Genomic DNA, 23,571 nt, shown 5'->3' with positions numbered 1-23,571 from the left:
AACCCTTATCTGTTGGCTCTGAGTATAACCTGCATCTACTGACAATACCATGATCTGCTTACGAGCAGAGAAACCACAGCCACATTAATACGAAATTGTTTCAGGGGTAGAAGGATAGGATGATAATCATGTCGTTCATCTTTTTCTCTGTAATGGCTTTGTGACTCGTCTGTCACGTAAGTCCCAGGTTCTCTTCTGTGCTTTGGAGGTTGTGGGTCACCACTGTGTCATAACCCAGGTCTTTCAGCTCCTAGGCAAGACTTCAAGTCACGACACTGCTATCTACAGGGTGACTGCTGCCATAATCACCTGCTCAGGCAACTGTATAAGAGCAACTGTCAGCCTTGCACAAGGAGGGATTCAAGTGCCTAAGGGCAGGAAGTAACTTGGGTTTAATCTACAGTTCATACAAGAAGCCAATTTGTGGTCTTGAGATATGTGCATGGCCTGAGAGCAGATATAATTCCAGAAATAACACCAAAAATACGTTTTTCCTTATGCTGAGCTGTACATAATGCACTCAGCCTGCTAACCGTTGTCAAAACCAGGTCAAGAGTGTCTGTCACTCCTTGCAGCATGTCACCTGCATGAATGTTTGGATCTGGGTCTGGTTCTTGTTGGTAAAGCGGTGCAAGCCAGTGCCTTATAGGAAAATAATCATTAGAAAGACGTCTCAGAGGAATCTGGAGGAAGCAGTGGCTAGTCAGTGACTGGATCTCATATTTAATTACAGCTTACACTGACGACACTTATGTAATTTCAGATAAGACGGAACAGATCTAGCTAATAAGAAATTATCTACAGTCTGGTTTATATTCATTGACTGGAAGATGGAAATTTGGCAGCAGTTATGGGACCTCTATCTCCTCAGAATGATATAGCTCATTGGGTAGGTATGGACAGGAATGAGGTTGGGGAGCCACTGAAAAGAGGTAAGGAATGTCATGTGTCCCATTTGTCAAAATACTGGCAAGTTAAATGCAAAGCACCCAGTGAAACTGGTGACTATTAATGATAAAAATGTCTTCTGAAATTGCTGAACACCTTTGTGTGAAAGTCAGACCCCTTTGAAATGTTTTTGTTTAGGGGACCAGGATTGCTGGATATGCTCATATATTTTGCTGTACTTTCCACAGAGTGAGTCCTTGTGTTGAAGCAGTGCCACTAACAGAATCAGTGTGTGTGTTGAAGCAGTGCCACCGAGCCCCCCCAGCGGTACAGTTACAAATGGAAACAGAAATACACGCTTGCAAGAATACCTCTGGGGACAAATGTGCACAAATAGTTGTAAACTGCATTTGGCAAGAATATGAGTTTACTAACTTCGTTAGTTCATTTTTTTTAATCTGCTCTGTATGCTGGTAGGTGGCAACTGTCGATACAGGAGCACCATATACATTTTCAACAGAGTTTCACTGTCAGTGTGTTTCAGAGGGAACTGCTACATGGTGGTGCAGATTAAATTAACCTAGGCCAGTATGACAAGTCGGAATTCATAATAAAAAGACTTTCTACTCCATGTTGTAGGGCTTTGAGGTCTAGCTGCTTTTGGGAGTGGTCAATTTTTCTGGGTCTGATTTTATGTCTTGAAAGGAGCAGTAGGTTTTTATGGACAGAAAGAAAAGGCTTGAGAATTATGAAGGACAGAAATGCATTCTGATACTAGCGGCCTTCACATAGGTAGGAAAAAGAGGATCAAAACACTCACTGAGAATTGTGTTCTCCAAAGGAATCTCAGGAACTGTGTTTCAAGTGCAGCGATACATAAATTACCAAGGCTTTCATAGAAAGATAAGTGAACGAAATTGTAAAAGCAACATCTTCCTCTCTCATTTCAATTTTAGATTGAAGATGGTTAATAAACTTAGCTTGGATGGAGGTCGTCTGGAAGTAGCTTTGTGTATTTCATCCTTTAGACAATTGCTAATAGGTATTGACAAAGACCACTCACCTTCCTGGAGAATCTTACAATGGCAGCACCATGAATTAAAGAGTTTCTTGATGTTTCTATTGTCTAACTCCAATGTGTTTATTTCGGCCAAATGAGCAAATCTTATACTGAATAGAGGAAAAACCAATTTGCCTTTCCAGTGTTGCACAACAGCAATAAAAGAGATATTTTGGAAATTATAAATATTTATGAGCTTCCATAATATGTGCTGCCTGCTAATTAGTTCAGTCAAAGCACACAAAGATAATGTTAACTTCTGGTTTTGTGAGCTGGAGACTCATGGAGCTTTGTATTTAAAGGAAGTAACACTAGGAGAGAATTTTGGAGCAGATGATGAAAGTGACCAGGGATGAAAAAGACAGAGAGGAGTCAGTAGGGACAGCCAGGCTCTCTCTGCAAGTAACGGGCAGAATTAGTGAAGAGGGTGAAGTTCATTATTCTGAATGCTCTAAATTCCTGTTAATGATTCAATATTAAACTTATTTGAAAGAAGCAGGTGAAATACAAGCGAATAACTGTAGATTTGCCTAGGAGATTGAAAGGCAAATCTCCTAGCATGTTTCGACTGGTGCAAGAATGGCTCTGAGCAGCTTGGATACAGACCCAGAACAAAGCGAGCTTCTAGGACTCTGGACATCTCCTGCATTTGGTCCCATGCTTTCCTACTGTTAAAGAAGCAGAAAATTACAGGATGAAAAGGGGATTGACACCGATGCCAGCCTGTATTTTCACATACTGCTTATGCTTTCTGATGTTGCAAGACACTTGCCCCATCCAGCCCTGCGGCTGCCGGGAGGAGAGGGGTGTTTTTCTGCAGCACAGCAATGTAGGCGTGCGCTGCTTGTGCAAGCACTGGTGATGATGCATGTTCTTGCCGGAAGTTTTTAGATCTTTGATAGTTTAAAGATAAAGAACAGATTCTTGGCTCTTTTTTGTCTTGGAAATATGCCATAAAAATATATTTGGGCATGCTATCAACTTCTTCTTCTGAATTATTGGAAACAGAATGATTTAGAGCAGCTTGGCGACTATTTGAAATTACAACGTCCCTGATACTATATTGTTGCAAAAGAAGAATGGGCACCACAAGTTTTGTAGACAGCCCACTTAGATAGACTTAGATAGACAGGTCAGTGAGCGACTGTTCACCCTCCCATGGGTGACTCCAACCCCAGTCAGCTTTGGTTTTGGAAGAATAACTCAAATGTTGGGAATGCACAAAGATTTTCATTTTAGCTTGTGTCCCAGGAGCCAGCCAAAGACAACTGTTACAGTCAGGGGTTACACAGGATACCCTGACGACTGCATTAAAGTCTCAGCAAAATCACTTCCCAAAGATTTTATTTTACCTTCTATGTTACAGACACAAAGTGGAGAATTGGAGCTCCTGTAGGAAAAAATCAGTAATTTGCACTGAAGGAAGACAGTGGCGGAACTGTAGGTAAATAATTTCACTATAAAAATATCCAGGAGGAAATGCAAGAGAAGACAGTGAGGTGATGTCCCTGCAAGAATGCTAACTGGGAAAACAGACTGTCTCTCAGGCAATGTGAGCTTACAGGTGGGTGAGTAACAGGTATGACACAACTGTGGGCTGAAAAAAAAATTCAAACTAGATCTCAGATCTATCAAAAGTACCCTCAGGATGTGTGTTCTCAGGAATTGATCCACTGTAATCTTTCACTCGCTTTTGGTATCCAAAGATAAAAACTCCAACCTAAATTAAATGTAAAGGGAGAAGTCAGAAAAACTTATCAAAATGCAAATATGTAGAAATGAATTAGCTTTTCTTGGGGAAACAGAAGCCTAAAGAGAGAAATAAAAACTGATGAAAAATCATGTAGGAACATGTGAAGTACAGAATATCAGGAATAGAAAAAAAAAAAAAAGCCTGATGTATTTTTACCTGGAGAAAATTACAGACTTTCTCATGGGTTTTCTACAAGGAAAGATGCTGGCAAGTGACTGGGCTATAAAATGATATTATCAGAAAGGAGATAGTCCTAAAGGCAGAATGAAGGCACTGAGGAGGCTTTCTGTGCAAGAGCGTTGTCAAGCATTGTCTCTAACAAAGATGAAAGACTAGAAGGGCTTGGTAAGGCTTATTCATGCAAATTTCATTCATTCATTTACAAGGATTTTATCAATATATTCTAGGATATTAAAGTGGTATGTAAAAATCTGAAAAGTCACAGAAATAAAATAGAGGATCAAAAGCGGGAAGAGAGGTGACTGCATAAACTGAATGTTGAGATCTCCACCTATTAGGTCTGTTTAATTGGTTTTAATTATTGTTATGCTTTTTGTTCTGGGCTCACAAATATTTATGAGGGACACTTTGATAGGCTGTGCTTTTTTGGAAAGAAAAGTGTCTGCTGTGCTATGCAATAGAGTATTTTATTCCTTTAATGGAGATCTTTGACAAAGATGGTCCTTGTTTCCTCATCAGCATACCTACATATATCACTTTGTGCCAAGCGTATGTTTTCTCCTAAAATTATTTTTCTGATGTTACATACAAAGTAAATACAGATGATGTAACTGGAGCAGAGAGTTAATATTTTGGATTACTTATTGTTGCTGTTCCCGTCTATAAAAGATTTAAGAGGTTTGTTTGTGTGTGTGTTTGTTTTACCTTAGCCCATTGCCAGAAGTGTGTCATGAGAGAGAAAAGACGCTGAGGCTTGAATGCTTCATAATGGCTTTGTTAGTAATTTACCTTTGGCATAATTTTGTAGTGAACAAGTGCTTAAGGAGTATTAGAAGAAATTTGTATTGTAATTCTGAAGCATTCAGTGTGCTGCAGAATATTTAAATAATGTAAAAGACTGAATGGAAATCATAATATGTCCTTAAAAACCCAGACAAATGAAGCACGTTTGATTAAAAGAAAGCTACCTTTCAACATGACAGCCAAACATATCCGTGGTCATCTTGCTTGACATTTTAAAGATGCATTTAAATTGTTCTAAAAAGCTGCCTTACCTTGTTGTGAAGATACGAAAGAATTACCTGTTCCAGTCTTTGTCAAAGGCAGATTGTCTTGTGAACTATCAAACCTTTGCATTTTTGGGGCTGGCACCATTAATACAAAGTGATAGTATCCAAAAGTTTCATGCAAGAAAAACGTATAATTTTTAAATACAGAAACAAGAGGAAGACTATTTGCTACCAGGAACACACAGCTGCTGTCAATGGTTGGGGTTTTTTTCTCCTTTATCTCAGAAAAATAAATCTCTTCCTCTGTCTGTAGATGTGTTAGCAAAGAAGTCCAGTTGATGTTTACTATACCAAAGAATGAAAATTAACTCCAGAAACAGTGTATGAGAAAAATGCAAAACAGGAGAACACAAGGGGAAGAGATTGATGCAATATTTTTTTTTCATTTTTAGATGAACTGATTGGAAGAGAAAATACGTATTTTAAGTGCTCTAATCAGATGGACCGCTTTTGTAGCAGAAGTCATCAGCCCATATGAGCTGTCATGTTTTGTCAGAACACTGTTGAAATCAATAGCTTAAAATGAAACAAAATGAAAGCTTATATTTTTGAAAGCAAGAATATGATTTATTATTCATAAAAATATCAAATTACTTTTTAGAATTGCAAAAGTGTCACGGCCAAGTGTGGAGGCAGGAGGGGCTGGGTTTTATAGAAGTCATGGGTTCAACAGGACATTGCTCTCCTCTGGCGAGAAGCGATGGCTTGCATTGCACTGCGCACTCTGCTGTCTTCTGTTGGTAGATCTGGTGACCCAATCCAGTGCCTGACCTTGCTGCATGTTTATTTGTGACCCCAAGGAAAATATTTACATTTCTTTTGCTTCACTTATTGACTGTAAGAGAGAGAAAATAAGTCTCTCTTTTTCTCTCCCTGAGTCTCTTTTATTTGTGCAAATCTGGGGCAGCCAGCCATGCCTGATGTATAAAGGATGTTAAAGGTGGTGTAATTACTAACTGCAGGTATTTCCCAACTGTATAGAAGTACCTGGGGGGTTGTTTTCTACTTCTTCAGTGGGACACATAAGGAGGGAGTTCCTTCTTATGCAAGAAGGGGGTCTTGGCTAAGGAGTTTCGATAAGGGGCAGAGGAGGATGAGTTCCCTGCTCAGGATGGTTTCTGGATCCTGATCTGCATGGTGGAGATGGTAAGGGTACCGAACGAGTGAGTCTGAGAAGGTTGTCAACTTTGCTGCAAACGTCCTAAGGAAGCTCCTCTGGCAAACTTCATAGGAGGTGACTGGATTCTGACATTTCAAAATTATTGCTGCATAACTTGAAACACACCTGTTCATCACTCACGTTCAGCCTTGTGTAATGCATCTCATTAACACCTTCTGGTAAACCTCACTGGACGTATTCTGGAATAGCTAGTTATTAGGATGGGACAGAACAGGGTTGCCAAACTTGATTCACACACAGGACTTCTGCACCCCAATGATAAACCTCATAGTAAGTTTAAAAATTAGCTGTAAGTCTTAGACCACAGCAAGCAATTAAAAACCAAAATGATTTTTGTGGGTAGCTTGTATTAAACAAACAATCTTAGCTTATTTTGGCTGCTGCTTTTAACTCTTGGTAATCTGCTTTTGTTAATCAGCATAATCAAAATGCTGCCAAATTTGGGGGTGCAATGCTATACAGTGATGCAAGTAATGCAGCTCAGCCTAACTTCAGCAGCTTGAGAAAGGCAAGGCAGACGTGGAAAATTCAACTTCACCAGTAAAGAGAAAATAGTTTGAAGGCTGTCAGAAAATTGAAGATCCTCAATAGTGCAACATAGTTTTGATAAAGAACGTGGCTGTTTCACATATAGAGAAAAAGTCCTCACTCGCCCCGTATTCAGCGGAGCTGAATAGAGCACGTCAATGAGTTCTCCCTCAGGAGAAAGGGAACAATCAAACATTTTGCTGTACATTAAGCTGTCCTGCTTGACACATGGTGAGCTTTGATGGTAGAGTTTCTCAAGGTTTATTGTACAACTCTGTATGCAGTCCCAGCTCCTAAGCAGTCTTTTGGACGTGCTGCTAAAGTGTTGTTTGAATGTGTTCTTCAGGAAGCAAGGACATGTCAGGCAATGCCTGGCACAGAAGCAATCAGATGCTACTGAAAGCATGTGAGTGTCCTTTGCCTGAACAAGTAGGCACTATTAAAGAATTTGTCTGTCTATGCTCCTTCTTTTTTTACACACCCTGCCCCCCACCCTGCTTTTTTCATTTTCTGTTTGGGGTTTTTTTTTTTTTGTCTTCTTTCTGTTTTCTTTTTTTTTTTTTCCTTCTCCCCCCCCCCTTCTTTTTTGCATGCTCTTCCTAAGATAATTAACTGCATTTCAAAGGGAAATTGGCTAGAATTGTTTTTCCTATTTTATTATTTTCCTTCTTGACTCTAAGTATAATCACACTTCCATGTGTGTGTTACTAGCAAAACACATTAGCTGTCATTGTAACTGGAATTCATAGAAGCGTAACTCCCCTGATGGATAAAAGCTGACAATATTAATTTGGAAATAGACCTTTTGTAGTGGGCTGGGCAAATGGTTCATAATCTGTTGAGGGAGCCTTGTTAATAGTTTGCCACTGACTGAAGAAGTGTCCTCTTCCAGACAGTGAGGGTTGCCACGGTGGACAACCACGGCATTCCTAGCAGAGCACCAGGGGTTGCCACGTGCTTGGCCGCACGGTCCCATGGCCGCAGAACACAGACCTGGTGAGGGAGGAAGAGATTAAGGAAATATTTTTCAGCACGGTGGGACATTTTTTTAGCAGCAGCCTAAGATAATCGATATAAATCCTGTTTTTATTTCACCATCGATCAAAGCATGCATTCTAGTAGACTGAGGACATAAACTGTGTGTTGTCAAATGATTTCTTTAAAGAATGACTAGTAGTGACTAATTATTACATTTTAAGATGTGTTTGCCTTCATGCTCAGACTCCATTAGCATTTTAATTTGGACCAGAAGTGTGTTTTTGAAGGGAAGCTCTCGCTCCATTTTCCCCACTTACCACACCGGTTTACATGACGGAGTGGTGTTGGGACATACCAGCTGGACTCATTTGGTTCAAACTAAACCGAGAGGTGTGCTGCAGAAGCGCCTACTGTACTGCACATGCCAGTGGGTGCCCGGTCCATGGGATCAGGCTGGAGTCAGCACAAAGTACCCAGCCAAGGCAGGTGTGCTGTTGCACTGCACAGAGCTGTTCTGGCGTGCTGTGCTATGTGCTACTGGAGATGTAGGCACAGGACACTGCAATTTAGGAGAAAAACCTGTGCTTTCTTATAACTGCAGTGTTACACCACCCCCCCCCCCCGAATTTCAGATTGGATATGTCTGTTCTTTGGGGAAGTTGGGCTGTGGTGCTGAGCTGGGAGGAGTAACTGTAGTCAGCCAAACACCCAAGTACTGCCACGAGATGTGGATTAGGCTTTTATTTTCAGTACTTAAACCCACTTGCTTTAAGGGGAGTGATACCATGCAAAGGTATTTCTTCACTTTTTCTGTGCTTTTTTTTAAATTTATTTTTTATTTGTTTGTTTGTTTGTTTGTTTGTAGTCCCCCCCCCCCTTCAACCCACAGAATGGAGCGTCATTAGATGTGTACTTACATATTTCCATTTTCCCCAGATATTATTGTGACTTCTTCAGCTCCCATGCAGCCTCTGTGCACATGACTCAGATGCATTTTCCAGAGAAACTCAACTTTTGAAATGTTTCCAGAGATTTCTGTATCAATATAGTTCAGATATGTGTTGCCTGGTTGGAAAGTTCCCCTGCCAAAAGAAAGGCACAAAAATGATGCTTTGTCTTTACGAGTGAGGGAAAATAATGCTGCCATTTAGTTAGAAAGGGGGACAAGTATGGGAAGGATGCTATAAGAGTTGAAGCTTTGAATACTATTGTTATAATTTTATTAATTTTTTTTCCCCAAGAATTATCAGGCTGAGATGTTAGGCAAAATTTTAGCTTAGAACATGTTCTTGGAGAATGTGTTCCTTGGGGACATTTGATGCAGAGCCTGATGCGGGTCCGAGGCTCTCAGCTCAGGCAGTAGGGGATCATGTCTCAGGTCCAGAAACCCCAAGTTCTGCCCTCTCTGCTGACTAGCCATGTAGCAGAGTCTTTTACAAAGTCCTTGGACCTTAGATTTCTTGTACACAATATATATCAAAATATTTTTTTGGACAAAGTTTGTAACAAGGCTAAAGTTATGAGAAGATTAAAGAAATCATTATTTATACACACACACACACACACACACACATATATATATACTTTCCATTTAACTTTTTTTGTAAGAATTAGGAAGGAATGTCTCATTGACGTTTTGGTTCATGTCTTCCTCCAAATCAGTATTGCAGCTTTTTGCCTTCCCAGAAGCTATTGTGGTGAAGCTGAGGCTACCCCACTTCTCCCAGCATGACTTGTCCTGAACGCCTGGAGGAAGTTCTGAGGACTAAATGTCACTTTTTTCCCTCTTTGGCATTAGTTTGTTGTGCAGATAGCAGCTAGACAAATTGGTGAAGGCCACGCAGTCTCTGTACTAACCTTACTTGAGAAAGATGAGGAAACCACCACACCGTTCCTACTTATGTAGGGAAGTTATTGTGGATCCCACTACAGGATTTCAGCCTATCAACCCAATCTGTTGGTTTGTTGGTACCTAAGGAAGAGACAGCTACTCAAAGGGCTCTACAGAAGTATGCAAATTACTTAGCTGCTTAAATTCCTGTTCCCTTCAGGATGAAAACACTAGATTAGTTAGCCCAGCCTTTGTCAGTTTTGCCATGGGGTTTACTCTAGACATTGGTTTTGGAAAATGAGATTTATCTTCAAGTTAGTCCAAGTCAAGAAGTTCTCTCAGTGTTTCTGCCTGCTCTCAGCCATGAAGAAAATTGAAAATTATAGTTTACCTTCGTGCCTTCTGTGGTATCAGTGTTCATTATAACGGAATACACATTACAGCATGACATTAACGTACTAATTACCTGTAGGTGTATCACTGCAGTAGTGTATTTGCAACCAAAGGTACTCCTGGTACAGACCAGTAACAGGGCTATGTTCAAACACAGAGGAGGCTGGTTTTACAATATTTAAACTGTGCTCTTGACAAGGATCAGTTTATGAGATTTAAATTCATGTTTACTGGAAAAAGCCAGGCTGAGTGGACAGGAATCCTAGACTTCAGCACAGTTCATAAGCAAGCTGCAACCTTTTTACTCATATTCACTAGAAGAGGGAATGATTAAAAGCCTGTACATCGTGCAGCTCTTTGTCTTCTCAGTGAAGAAGATCAAAGGATGTTTGAGTCCAGCAGTAGCCACAGAGCTCTTTGCTCTTGCCCACTTTGCTGTGGTAACCACCATCCTCAGAAAAGAAAACACAGAGCAAGAATGACCTGCAAGCAGATTTTGACCATGGTCTGTAGCACGGGGACTTCAACCATTTATCAGCTACTATTATTACCAGTGTAAATCACAGATCACATAGAACAAGATGAGATATGTAAAAATAGCTGTGCATAAATTCAATATGATAATGATAGAGACATTTTTCAACAGACACGTTAAACTTACTGGTCAATTGTATATTTTTTCCTGATCCCATCAGTTCCAGTCAAGGCTACGTCAATATTTCCTTTCATGGTTTCTGTTGCAGATACTTTGACATGTATCTCTTTTCGCCAGCCTTTGAAAGCAAAATGAAACAGATTATGGTTGTAAGATTTCTTCCCTAATGGTAAAACTTACATGATTCAATGTCTTTCAGGGAGAGGAATGGATGGCACAAGTGTGCTTGTAAGGAAACAAAATGTTACTCCTTATTAAGGCAAATGTTCTGTGTGATTCTGGCAGTACTGATTTCCTTGACAGTGGTTTATATCACAGATCCAATCTTTGCTGAGCTGCTGACTATGATGAGTGTTTAATCTGCCATGGCCAATACTGTATCTTGCTCTTCCACTTGGTCTCACTTTTATTTTTTTAATTTGTTACGCTTATGAGCAATTTGGGGGATCTTATGGGTAGCGTATTAGCTTTCAACTCTCAAGTGAGGTCCACTGGACAGTGGTGGTGTTAAAGATACATTAAAAAACTGGCTGCTTTCCCAGGATGATCCCAGTACAGAGTGTTCAGGGTTTTTCTTATACCTGTGCACAGCCCGACAGCTGTCAGGAGATCCTGTCATCCCACACGTCTTTCTAAGGCAGAAGAAGGGTCTCAGGTGCAATAGCACATACTGATTTCAAGCAACCAGCTTTGGGAAGTTTTTGAACTGGCTTTAATTCAGGCTATTAAAAGGAGAATCTCTTCACCCACTTCATAAGGTTATATTTGGTTTCAGGCTATAATTTCTATAAAAAGTTTGCAAATGTTGAAATTAATGTATTCAGATTTGAGAACTGGCTGGGTTCTCTAAACTCAAATATTTTTTTATTATTTTTTGCTCTTATGGAGACACGATATAAAATTACTTTTGTCCTTAATTTTTCTTCCATATTTTAGTGTCTAGTGAGTAAGGACCTCGAAGACCCTCCCTTATTTATTGTCTCTGCAGTTCATCACCTGTGATGAATTACAATTTATTTGTGAATTTTCTTATTTCCCAGTTTTGTGGCTGCTTCTACATTAATCAAAATTAAAACTATACTTGTTATTAGCCCCTGATATTTTGGCTTGATGAGCTTTGCAAAAATAACCTGAAATGATCCAGGTTTATAAGTTTTTGTCAATAAAAACAATAGAACTTTTTTTATTTGAAATTTTATACAGAATAACATTCCTCCTACCTTCAGCTTTATAGACTTTTTGAAGCCATCATCTCATTGACAAAATTTTAGCAGGGTTTCTAACTCGGACTCGGAGGTCAGCATCAGTTGATCTGTTCATATAATTACCACAGCCTTCCCCAGACAGTGCTGGTACTGCACGTTTCTAACACACTTGAAACTCTAGATTTTGTACGGAGTGCCACTCATTAGCTCCAGCAGCTCTCTGTAGAAGTGTAAGGTATTTGTTCACCCAAAATTCATTACCACTTTAGAATTCACTACCCAAAGTAAGCACTTACGCGCATATGGAGGGGAGGGCCCTGTGTTTAAATAAACCTTCTGTTGTTCTTTCTCAGTTTTATGTAAAAACCTATCAGCATAATGACCCATCAGTGGGCATCCTTCCTTCGGACATGGGAAGCAATCTCCCTGGGGAAAAATAACAATGTGTGTTACAAGACATTATCTGTTTTAAGCCCACTGCTTAAAGTTTAAGAAATGAAGGTATTTCAGCTTTTTCCCAGCTTTTTTGAAAGGGTACTTGCTTCTGAGTTCAGCTTATATCTTCAGTCTTTATTGGTGTGGTGAAAAAAGGAGCTGAGATGATCAGTCAGCTTATCTCATCTGGTTGAAAATCAGAGAGAAAAAGGTTGAAAATCTGGTCTAATTCCTTACGTTCTTGCAAAGACTATAAGTAAATACCTCAATACATGTTGTGCATTACTACGTGATCTATAAAATATAGGTAATCACCTTTCGTAGGGTCCTTTGAAAGTTTGTCTGCTAATTACAGGGTGGGTAACTGTGTTCGCAAGGAGGTCTGGCTGGACATCTCACTTGCATGGTGAAGATGTTTAAGCTTAGGAACACTGAAGCTCAGGGTCTTGTTTTGGCATGTGTACTGTCTGCTTTTCAGCCTTTATTATCCTTGTAGAACCTTAATGAAATTAATCTACCTACACAGATCAAACATTCAGACCAAGACCTCGATATCCTTTAAAAAATCAAACAGAAAAGCATGTAAATTTTCAGTAAAAGTGATTCAACTGCAGCTGGAAAAAATAGCATTGTTATGTTTAGATAGTTCAATTTTGATATTTTGGAAGTTCTGTAGGAACTGGTATTTGTGGATCCCTTGGCTATTTGGGCATTAGAGGGACAATGAGGAACAAAAAGCTAAATTATCATCATCATTTGTTTATTATGAGACTGAAAAAAACCATTTCCCTTGCATCACTACATCGTACAGGGTTGAGGTTTTCAAGTACTGAATGACATCAAACTTTAAATCTATGTGGCAATATTGCTACAAACACTAACAACTTTTCTGCAGTATCATAATAATTCCTTTTGGGAGCAGATGGAAATAAATTCAGACTTCTCTTCCTCTTTGACCAGTCCTCAGCTGCATTGCCAGAACTGGTCCACTAAAAGACCAGTTATGTAAGGCATGACACGCCAGGACGTTAGGCTGCCTTCTTTCTTGTACCACCTGAGGGTTGTGTGAGCAATGCTGTGCTGTATAAATATCTCCCCTGCTCTATATGGGAACGTTTTTTGCTTATGAAATGTTCAAACATTTCTAAAACCTAGAGGCTGTCTCCTTGATGATGGGTTCCACCAGATTTAGATGGACTTCCTTCAACCAGTGTCCTTTACTGCTGACCTGCACAAAAGGTGAGCCCAGCCACTGCCTCTCTTTGCTCTCTTACTCAACTCATCTCTCCCTTTGTTAACTGTTTTTGGTGTTCATATTTATTATTTTTCTAATATTTATTCTAATTTTTTCCAAGTTCGCTGCTTTTACATTTTACCTTTTTTTGGGGGGTATGGTCTGGATGAAGGTAGTCAGTGAGTCTGCATAGCCCCCACCCTTTATCTTATGTAGAAGTTGTCCCAGAAATTATTAAGAGAAGAAGATAGGGCTATAATCTCAGATAAATACGTACCTGATACTTACCAATACAAAGGCTCGGTATGTTTCACACTGATACCCAACAAATCCATTTGGAATGATAATACTCTCAGCATAATACCGTAGACTTCTTTTATGTCCACATCCGATAGATCTATATTCTGGAAAAAAGCCCAAATAAAAAAGAGGAAAGCTATACATTAATGTAAAGTCCATGCCAAAGTAACACTTGTGGGTTTTTTTTCCTCAGAAGCCTTTGGACATATAGTGACATCTCAGAGTTTAAAAGTAGTAGTAATTAAAAGATGTTTAAAGTGTGAATTTTTTGGATTTATAGTATAAAGTGAACTTATGGCTACATATATTTTTGTAGGGGAAGAGCCTAGGTTCTAATCCCTGTGTTCTTGTGCTCATACTGAGTTAAAAAAGGTGGAGATGCACCAAGGTGGACCTCGTGCAGCCTCCTATCCTGCTATGTGTACTTAACTGCTTTTAATTTAGCATGAGAACCAAGGATGATTTAGGAGAATTTCCCTTTGATATGTCAAAGTCTGGAATAATTCATAATAATTTGTACAGCTTTTGTAAGGCATATAGTAGTTACTATGAAATAGTTTTCATTTGCTTACCATTATCACAACATGGTATTGTGTGAAACCACAGTTTCCACTCATTTCTAGAATTAAAGGTAATTGTAGTAATTATTTTAAATTCAGTGGCTTTTAATGTTTTTAAGCTCTAGAAAATCTGCAGTCATTTGACAGTAAGTGATTATGTGAAACACTTTGAAAAGCAAGATGTTTTGGCAGTGCGTCCTTGATTTTGTCAGAATTATTTGAAACAAGTACATTTTCCCATCAGAGTGAAATTTATAAGCCGTCAGTGCAGGAAAGAAGAAAGTGCTTGTGTTCATTAGAGCTGAGCTTCTCCTTCACCACAGAACATTGCAAACAGCCTTGTGAAATGTCTCTGGAAAGTATTTAAATTTTTTGCTTGAAAGTGCAGATAACCTTATGCAGTCCAATTGGAAAGTGTTTTGGTTCTGAGTGACTGTGCACAGCCAGCTTTCAGTCCTCTTTGTTACTAAGTTCTCCAAACAGTTTTAAGACAGTGTTTTTGAAATCACATTACTAAACTAGTGATAGAGATTTCAAAAAATTTGGCTGTGAATAACAGATATTCTTATTTCTGTGGGTTATGATCAGAAGACAGGATTTGGGGCTTCTGTTGTACTGGATGACAAGGTAATCCTGATTAACTGCTCAGCTTTCTTAGAACGTGAACTATCAATGGAGCTGTCATTTTATCATCTTCTATATTTTTAATCTTGTGCTGTTCCCTTTGAAGACACTAAAGCTGCTAATGGCGTGGATGAGTATGTCTAACCCCAGTAATACTGGGGCTGATGTCTTTCTAGGGAGAAGAGAAGCTCAGATTTTAAAATACTCATTTTTGGATTACCCTTGAATGAAATTTTACTGGTCCTTCATGTATGGAATTCCCAGTGAGATCAGTCTGCCAGCACAGTGGCCGGCTTTTATAATGATTGTGATGAACAAGTCTGCATGCTTTAACCAAAGTTTCTATCTGGAATTTGCCTTGGTTAGTACAAAAGAAAATTGAAGGGTATTTCACAGGCAGGTTTAAGTCTTCCATTTTTGAGGATTCTCTCCCTGCTCATAATCTGAGCTATATAAATAATGCATACATTCAGAAGGCTTTACCTTAACCTAGCCTTTATTTCTAACTATGGCTTATAATGAGGTATTACCTTAAGATATATTTACCTTTCATAAGGTCATTGATATTCCTACTTGCAGGAGGTACACGAAGCTGCTTGCATCCTGGCATCTTCTTGCCACCGTTCGGGTAAAAATCCAGGTGGCCACAAGTCTGGAGAATCCCTGGAGCTGAAATGCATGATGAACGGAGGCTGACCACTATCAGGTGTGCTGTGGCCAACCTCTGTGTTGGTGTCAGCCTTTGTGCAAAAACTTACCAAAATCAAAGAAAAGATGACCAGCGTGAGTATGAATTATATCAACAAATTCTGCGTCTGAAGGATCCAGCCTAACCATTGTGGGAGTGTACTGAAAAAGGGGCCCAGCTGGATCCAAACCTAAATGAATGGAGACACATCTGACTGAGTAAGTAATTATGTATATCATAACATACAGTGTGTGTACAATGTATGTTATTAGATTTCTGTCTTTGCCTGACTTATAAAAATACGTTTTGTGATCCACAGCCAGCAAAACAAGAAAGGTTTTAATGGAAAGGTGCCTGGAGACACTGCAGCACAGTAAAATGCTGGTGGGTGCTTTGCTTACTTTTGCTGAACAATGTTATAAGAAGAGGTTTGGAGGTGGTTTTTGCATGTTAGTGAAAAATACGAAATCTTGATATGCTGCTCTAAGCACGTAGATTTGTTTGAGAATTTTTATTTGGTCAAAAAAATCTATTTTTATTTCCAAAAGAACCTGATTGAAAATGTTACCCCTTCACTTCAGTGTCAGTGAGCATTCTTGGGGCTTAAAGCAACACAGTTCTGATCCCAGTTTCCCTGAATTGCTTATGTGACTGCTTACAGCACACACAGCTTAGTCAAAGCAATGTCTCTGCAGAGAAAAGAACTGACTGGAGGAGAAAGAAAAACAGAAAATAGTGAGCCTTTAAAAAAAGTGATGTGTGAGCATGCCATGACAGTGTGTCTCTCTCTGTAGCTCTGTGACAAATAGCTGTGGTCCTTTTCAGGGTGTCCTGACACCACACAGTATTTGCTGTCTTATCCTGACACACTAGATTGAGGGGTTTAAATTTTTCATTTCAGATTTTCAATCTTTTGAACTGCTGAAAAGTCGTGTTAGAGTGGGCTTTTAAAACCTAACATGCCAATGAGTTGCTAGTGTTTTACAGGTCTGTTATCCCACATGTAATACAGTATTTTGTTCCTGTTCTTTTATAGCATTAAAAAATCATAACCGAGTGCTCCCTGCGACTTGTGACCTGTGAAAGGTGGCCACTATTTAGCCACAGTCAGGACAGTTAAGGCTTTCTGATCTGTTGCAGTTGAGACTTTTCAGAGCTGTGAACACTGACCTGTGACATGCATGGTATGTGCTAGGACGTGGCTTTGTTTGTATGCTGCCATGCTAACTGTATACTCTTAATTATGACAAACCAGCATGTTGCAGCCTGTATGGTGTGTTCATAAGGCAGAAGTGATTCTTCAGCCCTCCTGAACTGCATGATAATATAAAACGTCATCAGGTGAAATAGCTTCAGTACCTGTTATTCTTCCAATGCCAGGTTTCCTTCTCCCTGCCTCCCCTGCAGCATGTGCTCCCAGACTATGGCCGATGAAATGAATGTTGGCAGGAGAGTAGCCATAGTCTTTCTGTGAAGATGTATGGAAAGGAAAAAAACAAGCGTGTTAAGCAGGCGATACAAGCCTGTGGTACTGCATCATGGCCCCGTGCTGTGCCAGGACACGGCCAGACCAGGGGTGATGGAGGGGACTGTCTTGGCTGGGAAGTTACTGTTGTGGGTGGTGGGATCTGTACCTAAAGAGAAGCAATTCCCAACTCATCCCACTGCTCTTATATCACACCTCTGGAAGGGAGTAACCTCCGTCAGGAAGTGGCCCTTATGATAGAAAAGAAAGAAAAGGGAATTTCTGCAGGTAGCTCCCCTACATTTGCACTGATGGCTTATCCCCACTGCCTCACCCCCGAACCCGTCTGTCTGGTCAGGACAGTGGTCTGCGGTGAAGGAGTTTTCAGTGCCTTTCCCTGTGGCATACCCTCCGTGTGAACCAAGCTGCTGTCCTGCTATGGAGATGTTCCACCACACATGTCCTGCAGGACGGGGAGAATCGTGCCAGGGATGCTGCTGGTGTGCCAGGCTCAGCTGAGCTTCTGCATGGGAAGCCTGGTGGTGGTGGTGGCTGCAGGAGTTGCTTTGCGTTGCCGTTCAGCTCCAGTGCGAGGCAGCGTGCGTGGCTCACAGAGGGGTGTTTAACCTGCACTGGTGTTTTACCTGCATTGGTGTTTTACCTGCGTTGGTGGTTTACCTGCACTGGTCCTCTGTTGCCACTCTGCACCCTGCCAATGCTGTTAGATAGTCTCGATTCTGATGTGTTATCCAGCAAAAAGCCCATCATGGGCAAAACTTTCAAGAACTATGGCCTGTAAGCCTTTAGGGACATGCTTATCCATGGGCTGACCCTGAAGTAGGTACTTCCATTCGTGCAGGATTAGGGACTTCTAATGATGTTTTCAGCTGCATTATTGACTACCTCGGTACTTCCTGACTATTGCCTCAAACCTCAAAGTGCCACCCCAAATCCAGCCTTTACCATACAAACTATCTACCAACTTTCACGTTCCACAGATGGGTTTACCTCCAGAAGGTTCACCAGGTAGACCAGCTCGGCCCCCACAATGCGGACGTTGTTAACTGCGTCGGTGTACAAACCGCTAGAGCCACCTCTCCAATCAGTCAAAATGCAGTTCACGTCTTCAGTGTGAAACATGAACTGGTGGAAAACACGGAAGCAGAGGAACAGATGCCAACAGGCATGAATTACAACTGTAGCAGGGTATGTGCAAACAGTATTTTGTTTTGCTATGGCTGGCATCTCACTTCGTTTATGTGACTGGTAAAAAAGACATGTCTTTAGAGTATTAATTCCTACTAATACTGAAGAATCAACACAAGGAGGCAGAGTGGAGGCAGTGATTTGAACACTATAAAGACATGCAGAAACTTGCTTCCGTTCTGTTTTCCATTCCAGATGATTTGCTTGGGTTTAAGGTATCAACTTCCCTTAATGACAGTACCCCAGTTAGATAAAGAGGATGGTATAACTTCTTTTTTATCGTCCAAGTGTTATTCTTCAAAATTTATATGCTTGGATCATCTAAAAGGATTCACAAACTTTTTTTTTCATGTGCTTGGATTGTTTAGCCCCAGAATTCATCTATTTTAACCAAAATATTCTATTTATGCACTTCTGGCAATGGAACATTCTGATTTTTCACTCTGAAACAATTTCATTTTTGAAATGTGCCTAAACAAAATGAAACCAATCTGTTGATCAAAATATTGTCTTTTTATTAGCTCAAATGGCTCACTCAAACAGAAATGTTTATTTTGACCTTTTGCTGAGGTAGAGAAAAATTACTTTTTTCCACCTTTGTTATTGGCAGGGAGTTGAGAAATCAATTAATTATAGCTTTTTTTGTGGAGGTGATTGCAGCAAAAGGCCATTTAGAAGAAGGCTGAAGGGAGGAACAAGAGGGTGGTCATGTGGAACTGAGCTTCTTTCTTTTTTCCCCCTCATATATATCCTGAATTAACAAGAGAACCAATGAGTAAAATTTATATGGGGATTTTATGCCAGTTGATGTGATGTGGGTATGTGCACTTTCAAATGTAAGTAAAATGTTTGTCAGACAATAGTCATACTGTACCCTGCACATGTTGGTTATCCAGGGGAGGTCTGCTCCAGCGAGGTGGCCATGTATGATGAAGCGAGTTTTCCTGTGTGTTCGGAAATTTGAAGCTTTGATAGTTGAAGGATTTGTAGCAGATATTTTCTGTGTCAAAAAAAACCCAACAAGAACCAACAAACAACACAATGAGGATGTGACTGCTCCATCCCAGTGTACGTTTTGATACAGGGCAAAGTAGCCCAACGGTTAAGGCATAGTTCTTGGCTCTGACGAAAAGGGTCTTTTTCCTCTCTTGTAAACTGTCTTGCTGGGGGATATCAATTAATTGCTTCAACAAATGATTCACTTCCTCTAGTTAATAGAACTAATGATACTGGTGCCTTTTGCACAATGCTTTGAGATATACTGGTACAACATACCATGTAAATACAAGATTTTATCAAACTTGGCCACAGAAATACAAAGATAGCATCTTCTGCAAGGTATTATGTGGTTGACTTTGAATCTATACCTGCTTTTCTTACTTTTTTCTTTGAAGACAAGACCTTCCTCACTAAGCTTATTTATATTTTATGAGAAAGCCCACCAGGCTTACAATGTCAGAGGCTGTAGGTATTTGGGGGATTATTGAGAAAAAAAGCATTTTTCTCTTTTAAAGAAATTCTGAATACTAGGTTGTTTCAAAACTTGGCTCTTATTTTTTGTTATGGTTTTGTAAGCTTAAATGGAGATGTCATGCACTAATTAGCACATAGCTCACCTTCAGTGAAAGATTGATTAAAGTTAAAACCTCATAGCTCCTCTTAGCTAGAGATGTTGGACTTGTTCTGAGGTGACTCAAACAGGAGAAATCATTAAACACTTCCATTGTTTGTGACTGCTGTTTATAAAAAAAATCCCAACAACTATGAAGCCTTTTTCATGTAATGTAAGCCAACAACCCCCCTCCCCCCCCCCCCTTCATATTCATTTGCTTAATTTTTCTTGCTCTTTGTCCAAGTGAAATTCACACTCTCTGATGGTCATTTCTCTTCTTTCACCAGACTAGTCTATAGCCCCAGAAAACTGCTTCATGTTATGGGTGAGCCCAGCTCAGACACCTCCAACACCTTGAGCATCCTGCTTTTGTCGTTCAGTACATTCCCCATTTGATCCATCCTAAACAGTCTTGCAGGCTCATTTTAGCTACTTTCATCTGTCACTCTGTCACAGTCCGGAGCTTTCTCTCACTGCCATTAGTCTGCAGATGTTGTAGATAACTTCACATTATTACTTTTTTTCTTCCATCTAGCTCCAAAGCCTGCTGTCTCTGTGCTTCTCTATCTGATGTGTCATCATGAGGGATGACCTAGTTCAGCTCTCCATAAGAGAAACCTCCAAGCTCTCTCCATGCTTTTGAATTTCCATTTTCCCTCAGTCCCAGTCTTCCAAAAAACATTTAATGTTTGTTTATTTTCTTTATCCATCCTGATTTCATTCTCTTTTTGGTTATTTCCCTCTTCTTCCACATATAATTTCTTTCTCTCCTTCGTTTTTTATTTAGTCTTCTGTTTTCCTTTCTAATCTTCCCTTTCATTTTTCATCCGATTTCCCTTCCTCTCTCTCGTGAACAGAAATACCTTCTCTGGTGATCTTCACTCTTAACTATCCACCTACTCTTAGGGCTCAGTGTTGGCTACCACGTAAGCAGAGCCCCTGAGACCAGCTGTATGTAGTTCATAGGACCCAGTAATCACATGTATGAACCACATCCCTGCGTTGCATTGTGTGTATGGGCCTGCAGCACATTTTTAATCTGGGGACACACAGGAGGCAAAATGAGCTTTCCTTTTATACTGCCTTCTCTGCCTCTGGCTTTATAATGCTAGACCTGGAACTGGATTTGGGCCATTAGCTTACTGTAGAGAAGTACATAAAATATGTCCAAAATGTCTCAGATGACTTGTGTTAGAAGGCTGCAATTAATATGTTGTGTATATACCTGGCTCATCAGAGAGCTGAAATGAGGAAAAAGAAAAAAGGAAGAAAATAATGATGGGCTGTTTGTGTGTAAAATAGAATTTGGGATTCTCCTGGGAGACTTATGAGCACAAAAGAAACTGTCTGTATAATTTGTTGAATGTGTTGTATGCTATCAGTATATAAACCCAAAGCAGTTTCTTACCTGATATTTCAGGATGTTGTCTCTAGTGTAAAGAAAGAACTTTGTGTTCACATTTTCTGGAGAGCTGGGCAAGCCTGCCAGTTGTCTCCCTGGGATCCCAGACCAAGGGGGACTGTCTGTAAAGCATCCAAGCCTTTTGTAGCAAACTTCCCTTCCTAGGTTTCACAAAGCAGAATGTTAGTGTTCTGGGAATGCAGCAGGTCAGGCTGCCGCCACCTTACAAGAAGCTGGCAGGAGGGTGCCTATACCAGGAAAGCAGAAAAGGGCTGGTTCAGGTTAGGGTGGCACTTGTGTTTGTTCTGTGTTAAGTGTCTCAGTTGCACTCTTGTGCGTGTAGCAGGACCTTGAACTTCCAGACTGATTATTGCTGCAGACATAGTGTAGACCTCAGTTTGATGAACTCAGGAGAATGCAGGGTTTGTTTGGTCAAAATAATTGTTAACACAGCCATTGGAAAAAGACGATAAAATCTTGATCCTTTATGGATTCAGAGAACAAACCAGCTTTTGCTGCCGGTGCAGAGCTGTCCTTCAAATTAGTCCTAATGCTCCAGGGATTATCTAAATTGTTACTTCTTGTGCAATAATTCATGAAGCAATTCTGATTGCTCCACAAGGTACCTTAAACATCTTCCTTGGTTTTTTATCACCGTAAGATTTTAGGAAGCAATAAAGTGGAGTTTGAGTGGAAGCCTAGAGCCAAGCACAGCCTCAGGAAGTGCGGTCTGTGCTTGAGGGACTACAGTTTCCCAATTTCTATTATGGCTTTAACACAGTAATGATGCAAATATGATATACGGGTGTTGCCATTAAATGTCATTGTTACCCACTATTATAGCACAACAGCTGTGAAATCCCAAATAATTTTCATTGCTATTAAAAAGGTGTGAAAACAATGAGAAGCTATTGTTACTCGGATAGGTGACAGGGTCATACTACATTAGACTGCGATTTACTTACTCGTTACTCTGTACGAAACACAGGGGTAGGGTGATACATACTGGAAATACGTCTAGAGAAAGAGATTTAATCATGGAGCTGCAGCTGGAAACTCCACACATGAGCCAGTCATTTATTTTTTACAGGGGTCTTTCCGCTGATGCCAGCAAACTTTTGGATTGTGTCTTTCTGTTTCTCTCTGCTGTATGTGCCAGTCCCTGTTGAGCTATTCTTTTCTAGTGGTAAAGAGGTGTTTCAGACCAGGACTATGTTCTTGTTCTCTGAATAACACTGTGAAGAGTAAGCGCCTAGGCTGGCATTACAAGTGTTGGAGCTACCATAAATGCTCGTGTGGATTAAGGGCAGGTAGAGGAAACTGTTCTGGAAGAATTTTAGTGTCAATTAATATATAAAAATATCTTTCTAATTCCCATTCTGTTTGCTAGCTGCAAAAACCTTTACAGAATTAAAAAGTAATAGCTTAAATGTGGGAAAGACATGACATAACTCAGTGTTCCTAATGAGGAAATATTTTAAATCTGTTCTAAACCACTATAAACCACTATAAACTATATATTCTAAAGTATAGATATACTTTGGTGTGAGCTGCACACAATGATTTTTACTGTTTATAGACTTTATCAGCTATGTGTCTTACCTCTGGCTGCATCAAGAAGAAAAAGAGTAGTGATCCATACCACAAACATCTAAAGCAAATAAGAACGCAATTCAAACATAATTAAAAATATAATCTGGAATTCACCTAAAAGTTTTCTTGACTGATTAAAAAAGTCATAGTGGCCAAGGAGTGCTTCAGGCATTTAATGAGTTGGATGCAAAATATCAGCATTTTCTTAAAGGTAACAAGGTTTCAAGAAAATAGCTTTGAGATTCTTTCTGTTTGCCAAGAATTTGCATATGCAGGATATCATATAAGAATCTCTCAAAGACTGTCTCCCTGACTTGACAAACAGAAGTTTTGGGTTCTTTTTTCTCTAGAGCTGCGATTTATGGGCAAGAAAATTAAATTCTTAAAGGATTTTCAACAACATTTTTGAGTGAAGTTTCCTCTGGCGTTTAAGATAAAAGTTATTCATAGAGCTGCTATTCAGAGATTGTATTTGAAAGAACCCAGGAACAAACTTAATTTGTGTTTCTAAATGATATCGATAGTCTGGAAAACCCATTTGGATCATTGCTATCAGCCATGTGTGCTTATCAGCCCTGATCTGCTTGATCACTTAATCACCAGCTGATAGGTAAGCATTGGAGTAAATTGAACCATTTATTTCGAGGTGAGGTAGGGAAGGCCTTTTAGCTGTAGTCTCACTACTACTACTACTACTAGTAACTTAACTTCAAAGGAAAGGTCATTCTTAG

The 23,571-nt window shown here is 39.9% G+C and overlaps 1 protein-coding gene across 1 annotated transcript; it reads right to left on the bottom strand.

Annotated features, from left to right (window-relative positions):
• Nucleotides 1-7,588: 7,588 nt before the first annotated feature.
• LOC119153763 (pancreatic lipase-related protein 2-like) lies at nucleotides 7,589-22,898 on the bottom strand. Its single transcript, XM_037400595.1, has 12 exons — nucleotides 22,850-22,898; nucleotides 21,254-21,408; nucleotides 19,108-19,233; nucleotides 18,036-18,170; nucleotides 16,922-17,030; nucleotides 15,633-15,752; nucleotides 15,421-15,543; nucleotides 13,679-13,794; nucleotides 12,018-12,147; nucleotides 10,523-10,634; nucleotides 8,555-8,719; nucleotides 7,589-7,652 (listed from the first exon to the last, which is right to left on the bottom strand). Exons 1-12 carry the CDS (start codon nucleotides 22,896-22,898, stop codon nucleotides 7,589-7,591), a joined length of 1,404 nt encoding a protein of 467 aa, XP_037256492.1.
• Nucleotides 22,899-23,571: the final 673 nt, after the last annotated feature.

Source organism: Falco rusticolus, chromosome 9 (genome assembly GCF_015220075.1).
Source record: "Falco rusticolus isolate bFalRus1 chromosome 9, bFalRus1.pri, whole genome shotgun sequence".
Lineage (NCBI taxonomy): Eukaryota > Metazoa > Chordata > Aves > Falconiformes > Falconidae > Falco > Falco rusticolus.
This window is presented reverse-complemented; position numbering and strand designations above follow the sequence as displayed.

Coding starts and splice junctions, on each gene's coding strand:
- LOC119153763 (XM_037400595.1), bottom strand. CDS start 22,898: ATGTTTGTGGTATGGATCACTACTCTTTTTCTTCTTGATGCAGCCAGA. Junction 18,171..19,107: donor GGATAACCAACATGTGCAGG/GTACAGTATGAC, acceptor GTTTTCCACCAG/TTCATGTTTCACACTGAAGA. Junction 10,635..12,017: donor GCCCTCCCCTCCATATGCGC/GTAAGTGCTTAC, acceptor TTGCTTTCAAAG/GCTGGCGAAAAGAGATACAT.